Source organism: Vanacampus margaritifer, chromosome 13 (genome assembly GCF_051991255.1).
Source record: "Vanacampus margaritifer isolate UIUO_Vmar chromosome 13, RoL_Vmar_1.0, whole genome shotgun sequence".
NCBI classification, from domain to species: Eukaryota; Metazoa; Chordata; class Actinopteri; order Syngnathiformes; family Syngnathidae; genus Vanacampus; species Vanacampus margaritifer.
The window spans coordinates 8,657,569-8,682,858 of NC_135444.1; the positions used below are offsets into that span (position 1 = coordinate 8,657,569).

The 25,290-nt window shown below is 39.6% G+C and overlaps 1 protein-coding gene across 1 annotated transcript in view; it reads right to left on the bottom strand.

Moving 5' to 3' along the window:
• Nucleotides 1–25,290, bottom strand: part of nr5a2 (nuclear receptor subfamily 5, group A, member 2) — a 64,807-nt gene that overhangs the window by 11,205 nt on the left and 28,312 nt on the right. Inside the window, exons 5-6 of the mRNA XM_077584593.1 lie at nt 19,633–19,752; nt 16,171–16,318 (exon numbers count right to left, since the gene is read on the bottom strand). Coding sequence (XP_077440719.1) covers nt 16,171–16,318; nt 19,633–19,752 — 268 coding nt within the window. The remainder of the gene's footprint in view (nt 1–16,170; nt 16,319–19,632; nt 19,753–25,290) is intronic.

Consider the following 25,290-nt stretch of genomic DNA (forward strand, 5'->3'; position numbering starts at 1 on the left):
TATTACACTCAAGTGAGATTTGTATTGTAAAATGACAGCTTGGCATCACATCCAAACCATTCCCTAATTGTGTTGATGGCAGTAAACAAGCCGTCGCACGCACTCCATTTCAGAAGGTGGCAGTAATGCACCAAAAGTATTTGCCAACCGCCAAAAGAAGTAGTCATGGCAACTAAAGTCTGACATATGTCCTTAGCTTGATGCCGCGTCTCACGTCAATAAATTAAGGGACTGTCTCCCCAGCTAGCTTGCTATTTTATCATATGGAAGAAGGATTTACTTTTTCCAGCAGCAAAAGGCGCAATAATAACCAAGATTCTACCTTTGGCCACAATGCAATGTGGGATTCTAGTTAGAGTAGTTAGAAGCGGAAATTTCGAATCCGACCAGGACTCGTTTGCTACTCTCGGTTTTTGTAAAATATATTTCCCAACAAAATGTGACTTATAGTCCAGCAGGGGGCAGCAGCTTTAGCAGGGAAGCCCAGACTTCCCTCTCCCTAGCCACTTCAACCAGCTCCTCCAGCGGGATCCCAAGGCGTTCCCAGGCCAGCCGAGACATAGTCTCTCCAGCGTGTCCTGGTTCATCCCCGGGGCCTCCCGCCAGTGGGAAATACCCGGAACACCTCTCCAGGAGGCATCCGAACCAGACGCCTAAGCCACCTCAACTGGCTCCCCTCAATGCGGAGGAGCAGCGGCTCTACTCCAAGTCCCTCCCGGATGACCAAGCTTCTCACCCTATCTCTAAGGGAGAGCTGCGGAGGAAACTCATTTTGGCCGCTTGTATCTGGGATCATGTTCTTTCGGTCACGACCCACAGCTCATGACCATAGGTGAGGGTAGGAACATAGATCGACGAGTAAATCGAGAGCTTCGCCTTTCGACTCAGCTCAACCGGTGATCAGTCAAATTATGCAAAGATATAAACATACGTAATTTATATGACAAGTCTTAGAAAGTCACCCCTTTTTTAATGCTGAGTTAAAAGAAAGTATCACACTGTCTCAGCATAATGAAAATCAATTTGCCAGAGGGACACTCAGAGTCCCGAATCAGCAATGAAGTCACTAGCTCTTTGAGGTCCTTCTCATCTTCCCGCTCCTCATCTTCTTTACCCTCCCCATGGAGTAAATACCATATTGGAATACCTTGCTGGTGTCAGATGCATCTAAAGGTCCATGCTCTCTCACCTTCCCAATAATGTCTCAACTACATGATACCAACTGTCCATTCTCCTGAAGCACGGTTATGTGCAATTGCTGCCTTTGAAAAGTTAATAACTGACTATCACTATCAGAGAGTTAGTAACTTAGCAATATGTACATTAATGTGTCTTCAGTTATGTGTCATACTGTGAGGTGTTTCCAAAATGTTGATTGTCTTTAACTGGCTGACCCTGGCAAAACATTAGAAATATCTCAAATGCAATGAAATTCTCTCTCTTCACCAGCACCAATATAGTGGCAGATGATATTGTCGTGCTCTCTATTACCTTGTTTACATTCAGTGCACTTTTGCGCCCCTTGGCTAATTATACACAGGGTTTGTTTAGTAGCTGTGGGAGGGCTTGCCGAGTGGAGGGGCAAGTCAACCTTTCTTGTTTATGATAAAGTGACAGAAAATCATTGGGGGGTCAAGTACCTCGCCCACAATCCTCCCCAACGCCCCCAAAACTCCTGCAGCCGTCAGTAAGGTGCCTGTTGTGGGAAGCCTCCCCTTTAATGGTCTCATTAAAGGGCCCGTCTCCCCGTCAATAGACGCCTCTTATTCTTTTTCTGACAAATTTGAATTAATAATTCAACGCCAAGTGCCTAGGGATGTATATTTTCGGCATGAAGGACAGTTAATCCATAGCACCCCACCCCCTTCCTCCTTCTCTCTCTCCTTGCTCTCACTCACTCTCTTGTTTCATGACCACTTTCTCGTTCACCATTATTCTCTCTTGATGATGGAAAGCAGTGGGTAGTGCTGACTAAAGAGAGTGTGACCATATTTTCCACACTCCTTTCAACTTCTTTGCTCTCTGTGTGATTTTGGTCCCCCGTCACATGACAAGTGGAGTCAACTTAAGTGCAAATTGCTATGGTGGCCCTCCAATCCTGTCGCCCTGGTATTCATGTGAGATGACATGTTTGCACGTCAATTTATATAGCGGGAAATTGTGTTTACTTGATATTTGGAGGAAAGGTTTGAGCTTCTCTGCCGAGCCGATCAATCGAACGTTTAATCAAAAAAAGCACCCATTGAAACTAGGGGTCAGGCTCAGGGTCCTGACAGCACACCTCCTGATATAGCCTATATATTGAATTGCATAATTAACTTCTTAATTTCAATATTATTATTATCCCTATTGATTTAAATTGGTTTAAACCTTAGATTAATTTTAAATGGTGCACCAGATCTTTTCTTAATTTTAACAATTAACAAATTTTAAACATAGTTTTAGTAATCTTTCATTAGATTTTATCTCAGATTAAATTAAGACTTGTTAGTCAGGGTGACCATATTTGATTTCCACAAAAGAGGACACTCACCATGGCCTCGAAATACGTAAATGATACTCAAAACCCCCAAAAATGCTATACATTACTGTATAACTATTTTAACATATGCCTCTTCTATATGGGTAGACAATAAACTAAAAAACATAGCTCTATTTTGCAGTTTTACTTGACAGAATAAAAAATAACATAATGTTCTAAGACCTAGCTTTTTTTTTTTAGTTCCCACAATTGGAGCGCAGAGCAGTACAAGTGAGCTAACATTCTGACCTACCAGCACATCTTAAGAATTGTTTTGAACGCTCTTTAAAAATAACGGAAACACTTTTTTAATATATAAAAATAACGCGCCCCCCCAAAAAAACTAAAGCAAAACAAAAACAAAACTAAACAAAACTTTTTTCTTTCCCCTAAACCCTTCGCGATCAACTTGGGAACAGTCCGCAGTCTACCAGTCGTGGTAACAACACTGGACATTATTATTTTATTTTTTAAAAAAAGACATGATGTGAAAAAGTGGATATGTCCGGGGACAGGATGTGAAAAAGTGGACATGTCTGGGCAAAAGCAGACATTTGTCCTATTGTTGGTGCAACCCAACCTCAACGCCATTCAAAATACAGAACAGTATTTGAACTGACTTGATTACAAACAAAAACACATACAGGTTCACAGTGTTGGGAAGTAGCTACTTACTAGTAACACATTACTGTAACTTAGTTACTTTTTACAATAACTAATACTCTAATGCATTACTTTTTTAAATGCAGTACCTCAGTTACAGTTACAATATGGTGCAAGTCAGTTACTTAATAAATTGTTTAATTAAATAGTTTGATTGTGCAACACTCATGTGGATAAGCGGTTCAGAATCAAATAATGAATGGGTGGCTGCTGTGTACTGTACTGTTCTGTCAATGACCATGCATTTCTGGGTGGCAATTCTACTGGCACACCTAATAAAGTGGACACTGACTGTGTGCTGTAGTTAATCTTAAATATTTCCGGAAACCAAGAAAGAACATTTCCATTTAAGACTTTATTGAGTTGTTCTATGTTTGTCAATTGTCGTTGTGGAACGTCGAGTTTGGATTTCCAGGCATGCAGTGTAGTAGTGTGTGTGGGTAACAGTGGCAGGTGGTGGTAAGGTACTGACACCATTCTATCTTGTACAAGTCAGGGTATGACATAATGGATGACAGCAGAATGCCTAATATAAGACTTTATATTACACCCATTATTTTAGATAGCTTCAGAAATGATTTGATATTGAGTTAACAAAGAGTTGTTTGCAGCTCCTCGTTACACTGCTGTGTTAATCTTCCATATTCAAAAAAAAAGTCAATCGCAGATGTGTGTGCAGACAGTAGGCTCATGTAGCTTTGTTGCTAAAAATATCATTCAGGATAAGAAAAGACCAATAAGGAGCTGTGATGGGTTGTAGGGGTCAATGGCAAGAGAGCTATGATGGGAGAAGCAGAGCCAGTGAGCCAGGGCACCTGTTGGATCATCTGCGCATTAAAACATTTAATCACTGTCTCTGGTTACACACAAACACACACCAAAACACACACACATACACATACAAACCACAGCATGCAATTGCAAAACCTTAAAGCCCCGCTGTTCTTTGCCTGCTCAGAGGTATCTTGTAACCACATTGTCCAAAGAAGCAACACACACAAAGGGAGTATGATATTATAGCAGCCACCTGACCACCACCTTAGTTTAAACACGTGTTTGTGTACTGTGTCAATCGTACAGGAACACAATGGCTGACAATCCACATGCCAAGCAAGACCGTGATGCAATTTATGATTTGGGGGCAGTAGGTGAATACACAAGGTTATGTATTTACAACTTTAATGCATACAACTTGTATTCACAACATCCACAATCACATTATATAAAAATATGTGAAAGGCAATCTGTTGAAATATGGTTACAAATTTAAACTATTTTACCATACTTATTGGAACTTGGTAAGTGGTAACTTAAGAGTGTCCTAAATGGACTCTGAATGCCTTACTGTGAGTCAGAACCATTTTTCCAACTTACCTACAAAATACTCAAAGTAGATTTTAAACATCATCAAATACAATGGTCATTTAATATGAGTAGAATAAAAATGGCAGTTGTTGAAAGACGCATTCATTTACTTGTGTTGAGAGTATGAGTTGCTTATTACCAACCAATGAGTAACACTAATGACTGATCATGAGCTAAGCCAGTCATAAAGACATAACGTAGTGTTTCTAAGAAAATGACTGCAGCAACTTATTTATAGTCTACACATACAAAGGGCTGATGTGATACTATTCCCGTTTACACCTTTAGAAATGATTGACCGGCTGGCCCGTAAAAGCTGGGGGTCCATCTGATTGCATTTTTAGTTTTGAACATTTGACCCATGGTACACTTAACAGAGGGGCCCCATGACTGCCCTTTGATGTACATCCTGTTGCGTTTTGTGTTTACACAAGGAAGATATTTGTCAACGATTTTGTCTTGTATGAGTTTCCTGTAATCCTGTTCTGGCAAAGCAAAATTTTCCATGAACTGAAGTGTAGAGATTTGTGAGTTAGACATTGCACTGGAGGAGTCAATCACACACACACATACACACACACAATTCACATTCACCTTCACACTCGGGAATCTTTAATTAATTAACTTAATAGGCATGTTTTGGGAATGTGGGAGGAAACCGGAGCACCAAGAGAAAAAACATGTAATCTTGCCACAGAAAGGAGCAAGTGCTCAAGGATACTTCAACATGCTTGTGGATATGTGCCGGTGGTTGCCAAGCGTTTCCAAAGAGGCGGGAAAGTTGTAAGGTGGCAATGTAAAATGGCAAAACACTTCCTGTCATCTGAGGAGCCCACGTTTATAAAAAAAATATTAAAAAAATTTAAAAAATGGATTTGGGTAGGCCGCCTACCAGCTGAAGATGGCTGGGATTGTCTCCAGCACACCTGTGACTCTGGTGAGGTAGAATAAGCGGTTCAGAAAGTGGATGAATAGACATCGGGTATGACATTAGTTTTTTTATTTTATTTACTGCTGCTTCCTCGTTCCAGTCAGAAAGCTTCTTTGATTGGCCACATTCTGTTTCTGTCACAGCCTGCGGAGTTAATAGACTCAGGAGACGTCGGCTTTTCGGTTGCAAATATTGAAGACATTCATTATTCCAGATTGTAAGCCTCGACTCATTTTGGACCCTATTATATATATTATATATTATAACCTAATCTTACGAGACATTACCTAAGATTGTCGGGCGTTTGACGCCCTTGGTTGGGAAGTGGCAAAATCGGGACAACACCACCCCGATTGTCTTCAAGTGTGTGCCGTGTCTCAGTTTGCCTCTTAAGACATTGAGTGACTACAAACTGTGTCTACTATGTAGCATTTGTGTACATGTGGTTCTGTGATAAATGAAGGAGTATTTTGCAGAAAAAGCCAGAGAGCCAATGATATTGATTCCACAAATGACTGGATGGTGATATGATATTCTACAACATTAGTGCTTGTACAATTTGTGCTTTCTTTCACTAACATGAGCCTGTTCACCTCAGGGCCCTAGGTAGCGCGGGTCTGTCCACCCTGGCCCAAACATGCATCCCCTGGCCCTTAATTGGAGTGGAGCGGTTTCCTAGCCAGCATAGCGCTGGGACCCAATACGTGACCACTGAGAATGTATTAGTATTAGCATTGCAGCGGACAGAGCTGTATATAATGATAACCTGAAGCTTTGGCAATTGAAAAACACACTCACACATGTACACAGTGGCGAAAACAAGTAGTGTAAGTGTAATGCTGCCCCACCGGTGGGCCACTCCACGACTGGAGGAAGAGGAGGGAGAGGGGTGAAATGAACTTGACTTCCATTGATCGGGACTGCGAGCATAGAACCGGGGGCTGTTTGTCCCAGAAGAGCTCTCGTACCGTTGCTTGGTAGCTCCTCATAAATGTTTGAAAGGCCTCAGCCTCTTTACATTCTCACTATTTGGGTGCAAGGATGGTGAAAGGTGAAAGGTTGGTCAGTGATGATGGTTGAGGGGATCAATCATCATCTATGGCAGGTTGAGGTGTGTTTACAGCCTTCAAACAGGTTCAATATTAGTAAGCAGGATTTTTAAAAAACACACAATTTTGCTTGCCTAGGCTGCACTCTTAAGGCCCCCATTTGGCCCTTAATTGGAGTGGAGCGGTTTCCTAGCCAGCATAGCGCTGGGACCCAATACGTGACCACTGAGAATGTATTAGTATTAGCATTGCAGCGGACAGAGCTGTATATAATGATAACCTGAAGCTTTGGCAATTGAAAAACACACTCACACATGTACACAGTGGCGAAAACAAGTAGTGTAAGTGTAATGCTGCCCCACCGGTGGGCCACTCCACGACTGGAGGAAGAGGAGGGAGAGGGGTGAAATGAACTTGACTTCCATTGATCGGGACTGCGAGCATAGAACCGGGGGCTGTTTGTCCCAGAAGAGCTCTCGTACCGTTGCTTGGTAGCTCCTCATAAATGTTTGAAAGGCCTCAGCCTCTTTACATTCTCACTATTTGGGTGCAAGGATGGTGAAAGGTGAAAGGTTGGTCAGTGATGATGGTTGAGGGGATCAATCATCATCTATGGCAGGTTGAGGTGTGTTTACAGCCTTCAAACAGGTTCAATATTAGTAAGCAGGATTTTTAAAAAACACACAATTTTGCTTGCCTAGGCTGCACTCTTAAGGCCCCCATTTGGCCCCTGACGGCCCCTAGTAGTGTGTTCAACCAATGATTGATATTGCCCATACCGCTTAGAAAACACCTGACGTGCCGGGTGGAGTATCCGTAGCTCCTAAGTATGGGCTGGCAGGGGGGCCCTCAGCGTTATCCAGCCGGTAATAAAAGTTGAGAATTGATTTTCTGTAGCAGCTTGTAACTGTTATGTTGAAACATCAATAGCCAAAGCAAATGGGAGACCGAGAACACGGCGGGCACGAGCCGAGGCGGACTCTAAATCACAGAATCTATCCGTGCCGATCGATAGGACAGTAACTGCAAGTGTCCCTCTGCTTTCCTAATGTTTTATAATAAACTGACAGCGTGTAATAAGGCACAGGGAGAATAAAAGGGTGAGATGGTGGGCAACAATTTCGCTGGGCCACCTTAAATCACCCCATACGAGAGAGCAGGACATTGTCAGAGGAATAGGAGGAACAGGGAAGAGTCTTTTCTTTTGAAAAAGTTTTACAAACAGATATCTAGTTTAGTCACATGTCTAGTCGTCGTGCTTGAGTAGTTATTGATTAACCCTGGAGGATAGTTCCCGCATGGTTGTAGATAGGGATGTTTAATACCACTTGACTCAAGTACTCACTGAGAGCACTAGTAATTTTGATACATAAAATTGCAAAAAAAAAATAATACGATGAATGCTAATTTAAAAAGGCAGACCTATATGATCCCAATATAGCATTTTTACGGAGCCCCTTAAATTAACCTCGCAAGCTAGATTGATAATTGTGATTCACTCAAGGGAGTTCTTCACATTGTCAATCTAGAACTTCACTCGGCAGATCTGTTCGGGGACGGAAGGACTTGCTGATTTGATGATGCAACATCTTGTGCACGTTTGTTTTGACCAGTCACGGCAACGGATGAAAACATCGTCTTTGGTCTTGTCTTAGGTAAAAAAAAAAAAACATGAACATCTTTACCAGGTACAAATGCACGAAGCACCTCTCGCTGTTCAACATTCAACAAGGAAACGGTGAGTAATTCTGCAAGAACAGAATTAATTGGGAGCGTCCATTCGTCTATGTTAGGTTGGTTTGTTTCCCCTAGCGTCGGTGCTTCCTGGTTTCATCACAGCTGCATGTCCCGCCCTAAACAATGCCTGATTAGCCCGACCTAAAAAAGGTTGAACGTATCAGCGGGAGCAGTACAAGATGTATTCTTGTAATATTTGTGAACAAATACCGCGGAAATTCAGCTTGCTGGCAAGGTTACCCTTAAGTGACACGGAGGAGAAAAAAAATGAAATAGGTTTCTCATTAGGATGCAAAAACTTTCTCAGTGTAACAAGAAACATACTAGGATGAAAAGGTTTCTCATTTTAACAAGAAACCTTGTCATTAGCACGACAGAGAAACTTTCTCGTGCAAATAAGAAACTTTTTCACCCTAAAGAGAAAGTTTCTGGTTTGCACGAGAACGTTTCCCGTTAGGATGAGAAAGTAGTCCATTGCATGCTAGCCTATAAACTAGTATTTTTGGTTTGCATTTCAGAGAGAAGGAGGAAGTTTCTCGTTTATACAGTATATATTATTCTATTATTCTAGTTTTTTGTGGAAGACACTTGTATTTGTCTCTAATTTAAGTTCAGTGGAGACAGCATTCCATAGTTTATGATATCTGGTATTGATACTCGCTCGTCCCTAGTTACAGAGGTGAAGTAGGTTACAATGTGTTCTAAATCCAAGTGCCACTAAACTGCTTTCACAATACTGAGATATGGCGAGCAAGGCGGTGCTGCACGTGTTACAGTTGTGACAAAGGAGTGACAAGGTGATTGTGACTGTTGCAAAACTCGCTTTACAACTGCTGCAACTGTATGCATTATATACATGCCAATGCGGTTCTGGTAAATAAGTAACATTGCTGGGAAATATGGAAGTTGTGGGAAATAACATACTGCTTGGAAAATGAAAATATACACTATGCTGTATTGTTATGTTACTGGCAATCTGGTTTTCAACACACAAATGTACGGGGAAAAAAAACAAATTTTTAATACTGTACAAAATGAGTTTCATATCATACTGCATTAAGTGTATCAGGTCACAAGTCACAATAATATCCCATAAAAATAGCAATATCTACTTGTTTAATGGACAATTCTTTCTTTTCTTTTTTAATCTTTTTTTAAACTTGAATAAGAATGTTTAAAAACCTACTGGTGATTCAAATTACACTAAAACATTTGATAAAAATTAAAGAACTAAAAAAAAGCTTAAGATTAGAAAGACACTGTGTGAATGAATGCTGAGAATCTAGGGTTTTTTGTCAGGGTAAGAAAAAGAAGATTGAGTGTAACTATCTTCCCACAACCTACACACACGTCACCACAACAGGTCTTAATGACAACAGCCTGCATCCTGTAATGATGGCAAGCCGGAGCTTTTATTACTTCATAAATTCTGAAAGCCTTTTCCGCAGCCTGATTACACCGAATTCCCTACAAAGTGGAAGGTGCGTTATATTTCTTAGGCTAAAACTGAGAGAAAATAGGTGCAAATATTAGGTTTATTGCTTTAGGGCATATTTCCGCCTACTCCTGATGAGACAGAATAAGATGAAAGAAAAGTCTGGACACTCAAACTTGATTAGTTGAGTTTGGATCTGTCGGCTAGAAAGTTTGAGTAAATGGCGAAGGACTTTTTTATTTGTTGGTTTGCTGCCTCAGAATGAAAACTGTAGGATGCTGATGGCTGGTAAAAAGATTTGTTTGAAAAGTAGATGACAGTCCAATAGTTTTCAATCAGCATGTGTTTGCCCAGCACTTTACACGACAGTCAAAGCAGAGTGATGAAGAAGGCGATGTGTTGTGCATAGATTGCTCTTTATTAGCCTTATACATAAATCTATAGTATACACCCCACTGCAATCACCACCACTGTATTTTCCATTACAGTACTGGTGTCATTGCACCAATCCACTAACTGCTGTCTGACGGTCACACAACACAATCACACATGCGAGATGTGAACCACATAAAAAACTAACACTCATAGAGTACTGGTGCATACAAAACAAATAATGCCACCTGTCAGACACATGAATAATCATATGCATTATTCACTCTGCATGAGTGGCATTCCCAGAAGTTAGCACTCTTTTTCTTTTGTTTCAATTAGGATTTTATATTTAAATACGGAACAGTGAAAAACCAAACCAAACCAAAAATATTCATGAAAGACTTGTGACTTGCTTGACAAGACTCAACTCGAGTTAGATGTGGCATTCATGTGACTTGACTTCGAACACCATGATTCATTCAGTTTATTATTATTATTATTTTTTCCTTTGTCGTGGGTGCCACCAATCTGGCAACCCCAACAATGGACGAGGGCTGAGTTGAGAGGGCGAGTGTCATGGAAGACGCTCCAAAGATGAATACTTGTTTTTTCATGAAATCGGGAGAACGACAAGAGCAACATGCAAAATTTGCAACTCGTGGATGGGAAACACAACATCTATGACATTTACCTTCATCTATCAGACACAGGTAAGCTAGCTGTGAGAAATCTGAAGCTAAGCTAGCTAGGTTAGCTTGACAGTTTGGCTCACCAATAGCTGGTTAAATATTAACTGAACTTCTTGTCACTTATGCATTTAATTGAAAAGACAATAAAGTGATAGATTAGACATTACGGAGGCTGTAATCTTGAAACTATACCATAAAAGAAGTGATTTAAATTTATTCAAGCAAGGACATGTAGGCCTCTACATAGACTCCACTTTGAGTTGCTTGAGTTGTCATGATCAGTGAATTATTATTTTTTATTATCACTCTAATATACATTGTGACTGAGCAAGATTTTATGACCTGACTTTTGCCTTGCTTAGACCAAGTAATTTTGTGGTGACACTACCTTGGGTTACTTGATTTTTTTTTTTCCACAGAAATTTGAAGGTTATGACATATGTGACTTACTCCCACATCTGACCCCCCCAAAAAATGTTGACACAATTTTCAATTTAGAGGTCAGCATGTGCCAAAGAGTCACATTTTGGAGCAGCTTCTGATCTATATTAGGACTGTTAAAGGTTTGGTGGGGATCTGCACTCTACCAAGTGTCTTTACTATGAACAGTACGCATTGATCAGGTCAAAAGATAACTCCATACTTAAAGAAAAAACAACTACAACATAAAATATCTATTGTGTTGCTTTTAATGAAGTTGTACAGTGTTGTGCCTTTTACATGCTCCATTATTTGGTCCCAGTGGGAGCAAATATCGAACTGTTGCCATCTTCTCATGTTAATCAATGCCCCAACGAATTTAAATGATTCGGTTCATTTCAGGAAATGAATATTTGCTAGGCGTATGGGGAATGGAGGGTGAGATGGGCTGTATGAACAACCTGGTCAGGGATCAGCAGATTGATTCTAAGCAGCCACGGCTGTTGCTTAATTGGGATCCACCTGACTGGGACTTTAGTGTTTTTCTTATTCACTATAGAGACAGACATGACGTGAAACGGAGATAGTGCACTGTTTTTTTTAGGTCAGTCACATTTACTATGTTTGTCTTCTCTGCAGTGCTTCAGTGAGTGACAAAGTCAAGATGTCTCTGTTGAAAAAATGAAGGAGCAGTGACAGAAGTATGATTAAAGATAAATAAATAAATGTGGATTTTTTATATCGCATTAAATTGAAGGTAAGTACGTAATGGATAACAAATTGATTTATGCAATAAAATATGTTTGTGTGAGACATTGTTTGGTATTAACCGCAGTCTATTTTGATCAACTAACATATAAGAGGTGTATAAAAATGTTTCCTTAAAAAATTTAGCTTTCACAGCTACTATCAAAGATGTTAATTTCCCAAGTTTTTACTATTGTATTGATGAAGTATGTTTAATGAGTTTTCACCTGTCATATAGCTAAACAAGGTCAATAAAATATAGAAGCATCTCTCAGAATTATGCAGTAGTTTTATACAACGGCAAACTAGGACCATTATAATACATAGATTATAAATGTAATATCTCTCCGATAATGTTAGTTTTGTCAGATATTTTTGGTATAGCTAGAGTGAGACTTGGTACTTATGAAATTACTTCAGTGTCCAAGAGTGCACCATTATCAGTAGACCTCCAAATAATTTACCTCTCTATCAACTTTGTTTTTATTTTTTTTGTTGCTGCTAAACACTACAATTTGGGAGCATTATTCCAAGTTGTGTCCACAAATCTCACTTCTCTGCTGGGAGTATTTAGCACTCAGCACTGCTCTGACAGCTCCTCTGGTTCTCCTCCCAGCTGACGAGGACTGGCAGTGCATGTCTCAGCCAATTAGAGTTGACGTGGTCCGACCCGCAGAGCCCGGTCGTTTGTTGGCAGAGCAGGCTCTGACCTCTGAGCCTGCAAGTGCTTTGCCAATATGAGGGCTGTCTGTCTCTGGCTGAGGGAATTCACATCAAAAACCACACTTGTGATAATTGATGTGATTTTTTTTTCTTTTTTCCTCTTTCAGTTTCCCCCACTCATTATAATGCAAAGACTAAACAGCATAGCACTGCAGAACTCGCAAAGCAATCAGCAGGTTATATATCTTTAATTGTCAACTAATAGCAAGAAAAATACCTTTTTTAAAGCCCAAATGTCACTTCTGTGCTTTCCTGTCAACTGATGATAATATAAAACATCAGCTTGGCAGTATTTCTATTAAGCACTTAAGCCTTTTAAAAGGAAATCAAAGACCCATTAACAGTATTCTGTCACCAGACCAGTAGTAGTAATTCTTTACTGAACTCTGACCCGTGCTGTACTCCGTCTCTCTGAGCTTTAATGGTCGTGACTTTACTGCCGCGCATACAAGCTCACACATGGCCATTGCTCACAGTTCCACACACAGAGATCAATGCTAGTAGAGTGATCATCTCCCTCTTGATAGAGGACCAAAGCCTTCACTTGAGACAAGAAAAGAATGACAGCAGATAGAGAAGACACCATAGAAGGAGATGGATAAAGCGAGACAGTGAGGAAATAATACCAAAACTGAAGAAAGACAGTCAAACTCAGGTCAGGACAAGTCTTCGCTCAGTTGGAGTGACATCTATATCTCTCTCTATCGACAACTGGCTTAACTAAGAGTTCTGTTGTCGGGGAAGACTGACTGCCCGACCAGTATGGGAAATAATGGAAGCAGTCAAGGTAAAGGCACAGAAAAAAAAATTGAAAAGGATTTCCATTGTTCTATATCACTGCTAGGTGCTAGAGTGATGATTAATTGAGCAATTATTCCAGACAACCATAGAATGCCAAAGAGCGATCTAGAATGAGGGCAGTTTGTCTTATATAATCATATGTGGGACCAAATGCACACTTTACCACACCACCAAAAACTACAACTCTCACTTAACTAGCAAAATTGACATCATCATATGTCACGTCGACCTGTGCCTAGGCTAAATGATCCAAGTTTGGTCAGCAGCAAATTTTACACTTTCATTTAAACTCAATTATCAGAATCAGAATAGCTTTATCGTCACTGGACCCACAGCCTGTCCCAGAAACCTAGAAAAACAATGACTAACAGGGGGACACTGGGTGGTCACCTTTTGCATACCTCGTTTTCGCAGATGAAAAGAGAAACACAATAAAATAAACAACAATTCCATACAGAAGGGAGCCCAGTATGGATTTGAAAAAAAAAAAAAACTCAGCAAACAGGAATACATTAATACAAGACATTTGATTAGAACATGTGGAGAGATGGGTCTCTCTGGATTACCTGCCACCCCTCCTCAACAGGTGTGATATTAAAAAAACAAGTAAATCTTTAGTTATCTGCATTTTTCTATTTCTGAAAATGTGTCTGTGAGCAAGTAGTTCTGCACAGTGCTGCTAATTAACTTAATACCTTCCCCCATAACTCCCGTATCTCTACCAAGGACATAATCTAGTAGGCTGGCCATTCCTGAGGAAGCAGCCGGTCCCCGTGAAATCTGTGTGTTCCAGCACAGTGGTTTTCATTCGAGTAAAAGTAAGTGGGGCGGGATGGGGGCTAGCACACTGCATGAGACAAACTTGCCAGATTTCACCAATGTAAGATATACTGTATGCTGTAAGAATATGTCTGTAATTCTTGATCCTTGGGGCATTTAGAGAAAATCATCCAACTCAAAACTGGGAACTTTAAATTATAGGGGGGGATACAAAAAGTTTCGAATGCTAAAATTTTTTTTTTAAATGCATATTTTTATTTGGACTTTCATAAGCTTTCTACCAAAATGCCCATGCTCTAAAAAAGTAGGTGTTGATTAATTCTTCCAACTAAACGGTAATAGTAAGCCAAGATACGCTTTGCCAATCTAGCAGAGTTCTAATGGAAGGGTACCAACGTGCCAACATACAAAAAACATTGGAAAGCACCCAGGCCACAGATAGGGTGGGTGACAGCTTGATGTGGTTAAACAGCTGACAAGTTGTATCAGGGACAGACGTGTTAGTAGTCTGTATGATGATTTTGCAACATTGATATCATGTTCAACGAATTAAATGTGCGTTAAAAAAGAAAAAAAGAGGTTTCTGAAATGAAAACTGGTTCATTACATTTGTTTAAATAACCTTAGTCCTTGCTTAATTAATTTCATCAGTGTATATTAAATAAATCTCATCCCTCTTTAGAGCTCATTTCAACGCTCAGCACCCAACGCAAATCTACTTTCATGCCTCATTTAGCTACATCCGTATTAATTGGTGCTGCTGGCGGTATGCAAGGTAGTTCTGTGAGATTTGCTTTCTCATTCCATTACACATTTTCAGATCAGCCCATCAATCGCACACCTCTGCTCAGCTGTGTACACTGTGAATCAATGCTAAATCTCCGAGCTTTGCATTGCTGAGTCCAAACACCAGCACTTCCACCACAAATATCCTCAGCAAATGCAACGCCACCTGTGTCGGGTTTCTTCTGTGGGAGACTCGGGCAATGCTGGAAAACAGGCACTGCCGGGGGCTATACACATCCCTGAGGTCAGTGTTTCATTATGGATGATGTTTCTGCCAAATAATTTAGACCCTGAGCCCCTGCAAACCCTATGCCACGTGAAGACACATGCCGAACAAAACTAACTCACACACAGACGCACACTCTCAACACACACACACACACACATGCACACGCATTATACGGCTCCTCTGAATTCCACCCAGCTCATTTTGCCACTTTGCAAAGGACAGGACCATCAAACATGAATCCAGTGATCACTAAAGTGTGATACACAATCCAAGCAGTTTATTAGAACTGATTATTTGTTTTTAGGCAAAAGAAGTAAACAGGAATATTGGTATTGTAGAAGCATTGGTATTGTGTGTGTATGAGAGTGTGTGTGCGTCCCTTAGAGACTACTTGTAGAACTCTTGTTTGGAAATAGATATCATAGTCTCTTGGCAATGTCTGACCTCAGTTTAGACCATGGATAACCACTTTGTGAACACACATGCACACACACCACCATGCTAACCCTTATTCTATCAAAACTTATCCCTTCACTTCCTAATTTCTGACAATGTTTTCCATTCTCTTGCCATCTTTTCCCGTCACCCCTCACAAGCTGCCCCATTATTTTCCTGACTGCACCAACAACTAGATCTCTGACCCCAAAACATAATCCAGTATGCTTCATAATGACTTTGCGGTCAATATTCAGTCATTTCCAGAAATTATTTCAAACATTGGAAACAGGAAGCAAAAAAAAAGCTGGTCACCAACGCCCTCAGTTGTAAATAGTTACATATGTCCCTAATACAAGTACCACACAGCAACCAAACAATTTTAAGGCCCAAAAAAGACAGGTTGATCCAGTCCACATTATTGAATGGTTGTCATGCAGTTTTTCATCCCCAACTCCATCCCCGCAGTCCTTCTGTTTAGACTCACCGAGACTGAAGAGGACCAAGAATTTCAGGCAGACAAACTCCCGTTGGTCCATTTGCAAGGAACGTAACTTAGCCACCAGTTCCTGGGCATGGCCTAATAGATTATTGAGAGTGGCCCCAGCTTGGGATGCAATCACTGCATAGTCTACCTGCAAAAAGAAAGAAAACATGTTTGAATTTCTGTATGGTTCTCTGTAACAATCAGTGCCCAACAATCATTGAGAGTAAAACAAAACGTTTGTGCTATAAAAGCTCCTCTTCATGGCTGTTCTTATTCTATCAAGTGCTGTAGATAAAATGTATTTCAATTACACTGACCAAGTGTCAGATGGAAGGACAGACGGATAGATGGAGAGAGAGAGAGAGAGAGAGAGAGAGAGAGAGAGTAAGAGAGAATAGATAGATAATAGCTACATTGCTACATAGCAAGCTACATAGCTAGCAAGATAGCTAGATAGATGGATGGATGATAGATAGATAGATAGATAGATAGATAGATAGATAGATAGATAGATAGATAGATAGATAGATAGATAGATAGATAGATAGATAGATAGATAGATAGATAGCCACAGTCTGGAAGACAAGTCCTTAGCTGCCACTCATTATGAACAGAACCGTACCGTATACATTTTTTATATTTATTGTAGTGCTGTCAAATTTAAAGCCTTTAACTAATTAATTAATCACAACAAATTATCACATTAATCATGTATTCACGCAGATTAATCACATTATTAATTTTGACCACAGATGATCCTTTATCTTGACAGTGGATGGCTAAGTTAAAGGTAGCACAGGTTGTGTTTGAGCAATGAACATAACTACATGCATTTAAGTAAAGCATTTTATAAATGTTGGCATATGACATTCTGAATATTTTCTCATGGGGTATTTTTTTTTTTTTCATTTTAAATTATGCAAGTAATTAACTGATTAGAAAAATAGGAGGATGAGCGTGTACAGTGGATCAAAAAATGCTGAAGACATTAAATGTCGAAGGAACACATAACATGTCTTTAAATTTGGCAGGATTTTTTTTATTTATGAAAAGCCTTTGTAATTAAGTGATTAGTTGTGATTAATCAAAATTCTAAAATGTGATTAATCAGATTTTTTTTTTTTAATAATCGTGTGACAGCTCTAATGTATTGACAATTCATTATCATAATTGACTGTGCACGCATTTCTAGGGAAAGGTAGATGCCTGTCTTCCCTAAATGAAGGTCTGTGTGTGTTGTCATTTGCAATTACAACACAGAAGGACTTCTAACGTATTGCAATTGACTGTAGTTTGAATTTTTTTAGCTAAACTCTCAGTTTCCTCTTCAGTTTGTCAATCTGAGAAGCAGCAAGAGTTACTTGTATCACTAAAAGTCCACTCTGCACTAATGAATCCAAATTGCTAGACTCCAAGGTAACCGAGCAAAAAAGGTTCAGGTATATTCAGACTGTAGAAGCCAAGTGCCAGGTGCACAACCACACGAGCCATCATTTTCCTAAAGGGATAGTGATGCACTTATATTCTAATAGTGTATGTGCTCCATTCCCTATAGCACATTTATTCTCCCCCATTCTTTTCCCAACTGCTTTTGTACTTCCTTTTCTTCTTCCCCATTCATAAAGGAGAGAGTTATGGCTCAAGTGAGAAGCAGACGCTGCCCCCTTTCCAAAGTGTCAATCAATTTACATAAAATCAACTGTGCATGAAATAACTTCATTGAAGGATTGGACTGTTGATGGTGATGCCTTAGGTTATTGCCTCCTGGCCTGAAGTACAAAGAAAGGGGAGAACACTATAACGCCACTATAGCAGAGTTAGCACTAACCCAAGTGACCTGCATGTCAATCAGTCAATCAATCCTACTTTATTATTCCTCTTGTAGACACATGCTGGGTAAATATAAATAAACCTTCAGATTTAAATCCATCCTGAACCACAATGTATGGAGGACTGGTTTGAAGCCTGTTTGTGTGTCTTTGCAGTGCTCTCAAAGCAAATACGATGCAGTTGGTCATGGAACTTTTGTTTTTTCTTTTCTTTTTCCATATTTGTCATTTAAATTTCATGGACACCAGCAGTACTGGGCTGTCAAAATATCAGTGTCATCATATTGGAAACTGGGACGGTGCTGTGAGGCCTTGCTTAAGCTTTCAACAGCTCAGCCCATTTGTCATTTTATCTTTGAATGCATTTTAATAAGCTCCATTTCATGTTGGAGACTACAGTATGACAGGAAAAAAGAACTACTGCAGTCTCCTTTGAAAACACACATAGTTGTTGGCGACCTTGAGACTGGCATGTTCACTTTGTTTTGAGGTCAATGTAAAAAATGAATGGGGCATCTGCGATGAATGAAAATTATATTTGCAAAGGTACATGTACAAAATATACACTACATGATGCATTATGCTACTTATAAAAAAAAAGCTCTTTTTTTGTAATGGGCGAAATTTGTATGGAAAAACATCCTATGGATTCATTTATTCATTTTCAGAAAAGCATATCCTCAATGGCCTTTATATTTGTACAGTGCAAGTGCCCTCAAACGTAAAATCTGACACATCTTAATTTTGTGCAAGATTCGTTTAGCGTGTTTAGGAATTTGGCAAATAGCACAAATTGTCACTAATGGGACACACGATCGAGGGTGGAAGGTGATCTTCAAGTGCACACTCAACATTGGCTGTGAAGTTAGTCAGCTATGCTCTCGCCTACAACAGTAAAAAAAACTCACATTTCTAACTTCACCAAGCTACGTGCATCTACCAAAATACCAAAACTATGGTAGTCTAGCCCACTGAACATATTTTAGACATTATGGACTATATTTTTTCATTTGTACACAAGTCAGCTTGTGCACTTTTCAACTTCATATTTTTCAATCCAAATTTTTGACATACCCACCACAAACAAGGAAGAGGCATGAGTCCACCCAAGCTCCACCCAGAAGTCATTCTTGGCACAAAGGTGCTGATATGACAGACACACTTTGGACCGCCCCCTCATTTGACAACCATTTCATTACGCATGACAGTGTCTGCAGCATGAAATATATAAATATGATAGCACATTTTTATTTATCGACTGACATTTAATTGTATTTATATAATTATTTTTGTATATATTTCCACATTTATTTTTGTATTCACTTTTATTTTTTGAATCACGTTTTTTATTTTTGTATTTATTTTTACTTTATTTATTTATGTACACATTTTTCATTTCTATTTCTATTTATTTTTTGTATTCAATTTTTGGAATTCTCCAGCACCCCCGCGACCCTTGTGAGGAAAAGCGGTCAAGAAAATGGATGGATGGAATTTTTGGAATTATATTTTTATATGTTTTTCTTTTCTTTTATTCTGGCATTTTTCGTCCTCTATACTTAATCCTTATGGATTAAGATGGCTGTCAATTGAAGAAATCAATCTTTTTGGGTTCTGGTTTGCAAAAACTCACCTGCTGGCCAGTGACCAATAAAATGGAGCCCTCCTTGGCGTGCACCACTTGCCTAAAGACATGGTCCAGGATGAGGAGTTCACTCCAACAGTTCTGCAGAAGCTTCATCTGGTCGTCAACCTGGTCGGGAATAGGAAGAAAAGCCTATTAATTTCCAGTAAAAATAATGGGAGTACGTCGTCCCATAATTTAACAAAAAAGATTATGTAAATGTATCCCAAGCAGTTGTTATCATGTAGACTTGCTCACAAGTTGTGCAGGTCAACTGATATTGATTACTTTCATACCGTTTAATGTAATTACATGATTTCAATCTTGACCAAAACTCCCCTGAACACTTTCCAAAGTGTTCTCATATGAATCTTTCCCCATTCATTTCACTTGTGTTAATGTGTTCCCCTTCAACAGGTTTTGGTGCAGGTTTCCCTGTTTGTCCAATGTCAACAGTTTCTGAGTAATCCCTCTGGTTCCAATGATTAAAACATTTACGCCTGCTGAATTGCAGCCGCTGGCTCCCATGGACCTGCCAGGTGAGCTTTGGAAAGCAGGTCAGGTCAAACAGTGCACCAAAACAACATCTTTCTTTGTAACAGCCAACCTCTTCCCATGCCTGGCCATGTTAATCATTACTTCGCAATTGAGAGACTCAAACAAAAAAGTCTGCATTGGGGAAAAAAGGAATGAGGAAAATGTCTCTTTTTTTGCATCAACAAACATTGCCCTATGTTATGTCGTTGGAAGTAATGTATCGTCCTGGGTACTGTTGTTCTTTGGTGTCAGGAGTTGGTCTTCGACTTTGATGGCAGTATGTGAGAACTTGATCTTCATCAGAATGAACGACAGCGAGGATGGTGAGGAATGTGGATCAATGTTAAAAGTTGGCCAAAGAAGCAGGTGCGAGCGTGGGTACCATGAAAAGGAATGCGCTCTTGTACCCGTGTGACGGGAAATTTGCACAGAGATCTATTTGTTTTTGTTGGATTGACTTTGTGCGGTTGCCTTTGTTAAAACAGTAAAACAATTCATTATGTTTGATTGCCAACTCCGGAGTCTAATGTTGATTAGGGTTGTTATGACTCTTAACTAGTGCCCAACATATTCCGCTTACCTTTCAAGAAGACAACATTTCAGTATACCACAGCTAATGCTGAATGTCTGGAGAGTTCTGCATCGAGTTTTAAGTGCAATTATGTCAGTCTTGGCTAAACTGTGTCTTTCTTCCTAAATCAGATGGAATATTGTATGGAATGTGCTACGGCTTTTCCTGAACAGCATTAGTTCTATACTGTAGATAAAGAATCATTTGAATGAAAATGTAATGCAAATATTTTGATTTTCAATAATATACGCTTGTCTGGTGCCCTTTTTTGAGGGTCAATTAAGTTTCTAATCACAACTGGTCTTCTTTCCTTTCTGTATACATCAGTTTCGATAATCGGCTTCTTCGATATTGGGCATATCGGTATCGGCCTTTTTTTAAAGAATCTAATGACCAATATGAGGTAAATATAAAAGCATTTTAACCCCAAAGAGCTATTTATTTAAATTAAATTTCATTTAACTTTATAATAGATGCTACTGACCCTGGTAACCTTCTGACCTATTAGTTTTTGTTACTCATTAAAAAAATATATATGAAAGTTTAAGATTTCAGTTGGAAATTATAGAGAGCTTAGGTATTTACTAGTACTGCTAATGTTGGGAGCTCCCTAAACATTTTGTTAGAAATTTAAAAGGATGTCTATTGTCTAAGAAAAAAAAACTACATTTTGAAAAGTCTGAAAAAATGTTCAATAAACATGCTTTTTACTGAAAATGAATATAGGCCTCCTTGACTTACTAATAATCAGTATCGGCATCGAAAAACAAAAACGGCCTATCTAAGCACGAAAGCAAAATTCAAATGACTTCATTAAAACCATCAGACAGCATTTGAAGACCTTCAAAGGAGTCGTTTCTTTGAGCCACTCGCCGATCCTCCTCTTTCTGCCCCCCGAATCTAAAGTCCCTGGAAGCTAGTTTAATTGTGTGTATGTGAAAGAACGGGTACATGCAACGCCCAAGATCTTCAAACGCCACCCCGCTTTTAGCAAGTGTTAGGGTCCTCATCAAAGGGCTGTCCTGACTGCCTGCCTGGAAGCAACTTTCTGACAAGAAGCCGGGGTCATCAAAGCGAGTGTATGGCAGCGGGTGATAGCAGCCTCGACGAGGGGTAGGGGACACCCGTTTGTAAAAGGGAGAGCGGTGACAGACAAGCATAAGGGCGGTGCAGGGGTTGTGGTTCACTTGGCTGACCTTTTGAGTATCAGCGACACAAACTGTTTCCTTGACAAGCTCTTCCTTTTGCTCTGTCAAATGAGCAGCATTCATGGCGCCTGATCTTCCAAGATCTACTCCCTGCACCCACACATATTATGAACTCGGTGACATGGCATCAGATGCTTTGTTTTGTGTTTCTAGGCTTTATCTCTGTGCAGAAAGGCGGCCAAACGCAGTCAGTAAACGATTGGCAGTTTGCCAGTTACTGATTACAGCTCATCGCTCTTTGATTTAATCAGGGCATAATAACACAAAGTTCAAATCGCAGTTTGTTTGACTCCTGCAATAAAGCTTATAGTACTTCTTTGGTTGTTGAAGCTTATCTCAAGATGATGGAAAATCTAGACAAGTGTATCTGACTTTGGTGGTCATAAACTGAATGCTTGCAATCACTTTGTTGTTATCATGATTACTACTATGGATATGTTTTGAATTTATACTATAATATCATTAACAAAGATGGCAATTTGAAATTGTGGTATACTAGATTGAAAATCACAGAGTCGGAAAAGTGGAGATATTTTTGGAGAGCAGTCACTGATACCGATACCAAGTACCAATACCGCCAGTACTTTTGATACATAAAATGTAGCCTCCAAAAACAATGGTAGATTTTAAACAAAGACGTATATATACCAGTATGGAATATTTTTCCTAAAATTGTATGAAATTAATTGCAATTTTCTATTATTCTAGTTGCGTCGATTGTTTTGTATCGGGTTTAATGATAATATTTGAAATGTAGCTTTTTTTTAGGGTTGGGAAAGAAAGACTCAGCACATAAATTTCCATTTTGTTGAGAAGCTCATCCAAAATGTTGTTTCTTGTATTGGCTTATTTACACTGTGCACCCTAAACAAAATACCAAATGTACGTGTGTCCTTAAACAATACTACCAAACAAGAAGAATTTGCTTCTGTGTTCATATTGTAGAATTATACTGCTGAAAAACAGCTTCAAACTGACATCACATCCAAATAAAATGCATTACTTTGTCAAGCTTGGTCTACTCATCACTTAAAGTAGGATGTCGGAAAATCCAAGCAGGGAGTCCTACATGCATGGGCCAGCAATAATAAAAAAAAAAACATATCCTCCAAGAAACCAATTTACTACCTTGATGATTGTTCAGCTGAGTGGGATCAATACTCAAATCAATTGCTTAGCCCATAAGTTTTGTTCAAACCACTAGCTAGGATTAATGGGATTTTCCAGATGTATAAAAAGAAAGCAGAGCAAGTGAGAGAGGGAATGAACCTGACTGGGAATGGAAGAATGGGAAAAAATATGTGAGGGGAAATTATGAAAACGAAAAAGGTGATTCATAGCAGACGTTATTGTGCAGATTAAATTCAATTAAAATTGGCACATTCAAATACTCCTTGACAGACGTCATGTTAATTCACAGCCCCCTGCCAAGAGTAGAGCAATTATCATGGGGTGCTAAGTCAAAACAGACTGAGGTGGTAGAAACTTAGCCCCTTTCTTGTGCCCTGGTCTTGGTATCGTGCCACGAGCATTGTTAAGGGGCGTACGGTGTGGCCAGTTTTAACGAGTGCACGCAGCTGGATCTGATTTTAATAAGTACTTCCATTTTTGATGTGGACTAATGAAGAGATTAATAGAATCTCCTTCTGTGGATGTTAATGAATGGAGAAAATCATGATATGTTTTGCACATAGGGAGGGGTAGCATTTGGAGACCAAGAACCTGCCTCAAATTCGCATGAACAATAAATGGGGCTCCTCTCTCGTCTGGACGGGAATCAATGCCTACTACAGGTGAGGTTTGAAGCTGACTTCAATGCCGCTGTGTGTCGAGCTGCTCATCCTTTGGTGTTGTCCTATCTTAGCATCTGTTCGCCTTGAGCCAAACAGCCCCTGTATTCACCTGGGAACACGCATTAATTCACCTAGAAATGGCGCCTGTTGTTCTCCGAGTGTTGTGAAAGCTTAATTATGTCGTGCCTGTGCGCTCACTTGCAGTTCAGCCATTTAATTAACCCATTCTAGGCACTCGTTCAAACCAAGACAGTTATTGAAAAACATTTAATCACGATTATACTTGGACCGGAGAGACGAACCGCCCTAGGTTAGCTTAGCGCTAGCTAGCTAGTAAGACGACAGACAAGGATGGTTTTATAACTTTAACAAAAGCGAACAAACACCTTGCGTTCTCCCGTTGGCAGTGAACAGCGAAGGATCCTGGAGGTTAAAGTAAGTTATTTTAAACTTTAAAATGAAAATCTTTACGTAGGTTGACGTGGTGGCATTAGCGCCGCAATCTTGCTACATTGATATGCTTTCAAAAAAGTGAATGAGTCTTGGTAAAGCACTTTGTACAACATATGGTGACGATAAAGCGCTATATCCGTACACTCCATTTACGGTACTATTTACCATTATGATGAAATTGGATTTTTCAGTTTTTAGACTTTAACGTGTTTTAGGGCAAAATTACAATTATACCTGTTCCAATTGATGTGGGATTCGGTGGTTAAATGGTAAACAATTATGCACACATGGATTTGGGGTACAAGTTATTATTCATTCCTACTATTACTATTTTTCTTTAGGTGATAGCTAGGTGAATTTATGTAATTCTACTGCTACTGTATTGAGTGGTCCATTTTAAGCATCCACTTAAGCAACCAAATAGTTTTTCAGCTTTTCAAAGACAAATGCAGAAGTTCTATAAATCCCTGGGAAGAACAGCAACAGTTGCGATGCAATTCACCCAGGATTTCTGCTGAAATGGAAAGAAATGATTACCTTTTCCCCCTCCTCCTCGTCCTAATTTACCCAAAACGAACTGTTTATCAAGGCATACAATCCATTTTGTCTTCGATCCTACCGCTGGTGGAGTGATAAGAAAGCTGGGAAAATGTGCAGGTGGCACTTAGAATCTGTTAGTGCAAGGGTGGGAGTTAAGGTTTTGGTGCTGGTTTGCAAACGAGAAGAATGATAATGTTGATGAAAATAATCTGAGCAATCAGGAAGACAAAATATGTCATAAAATATGTAAAAATAAAAAATAAAAAAAGTGTTACAGTGTAAGGATCTCAGTGTGTTGTGTGTTTTCTCATTTTGTGCCAATACTGCATAGCACATTTGTCTGAACCTGACTCAGTGTTCATTCAGCAATGTCAGATTGATAATACTGAGACCCTGAAATTGACCATTTCCCACGGTGACTGCGCTAATTGACTGTGCAGGGTGACCTTTGATCCTGAGAACGAGAGGGTCTCTTTCGATTGAGCACGTTCATTTCACCTCATCTGTCCACACATACCAACATCCTCACTCGTTTGTGAAAGGATGGACAACCTATGAATGGACT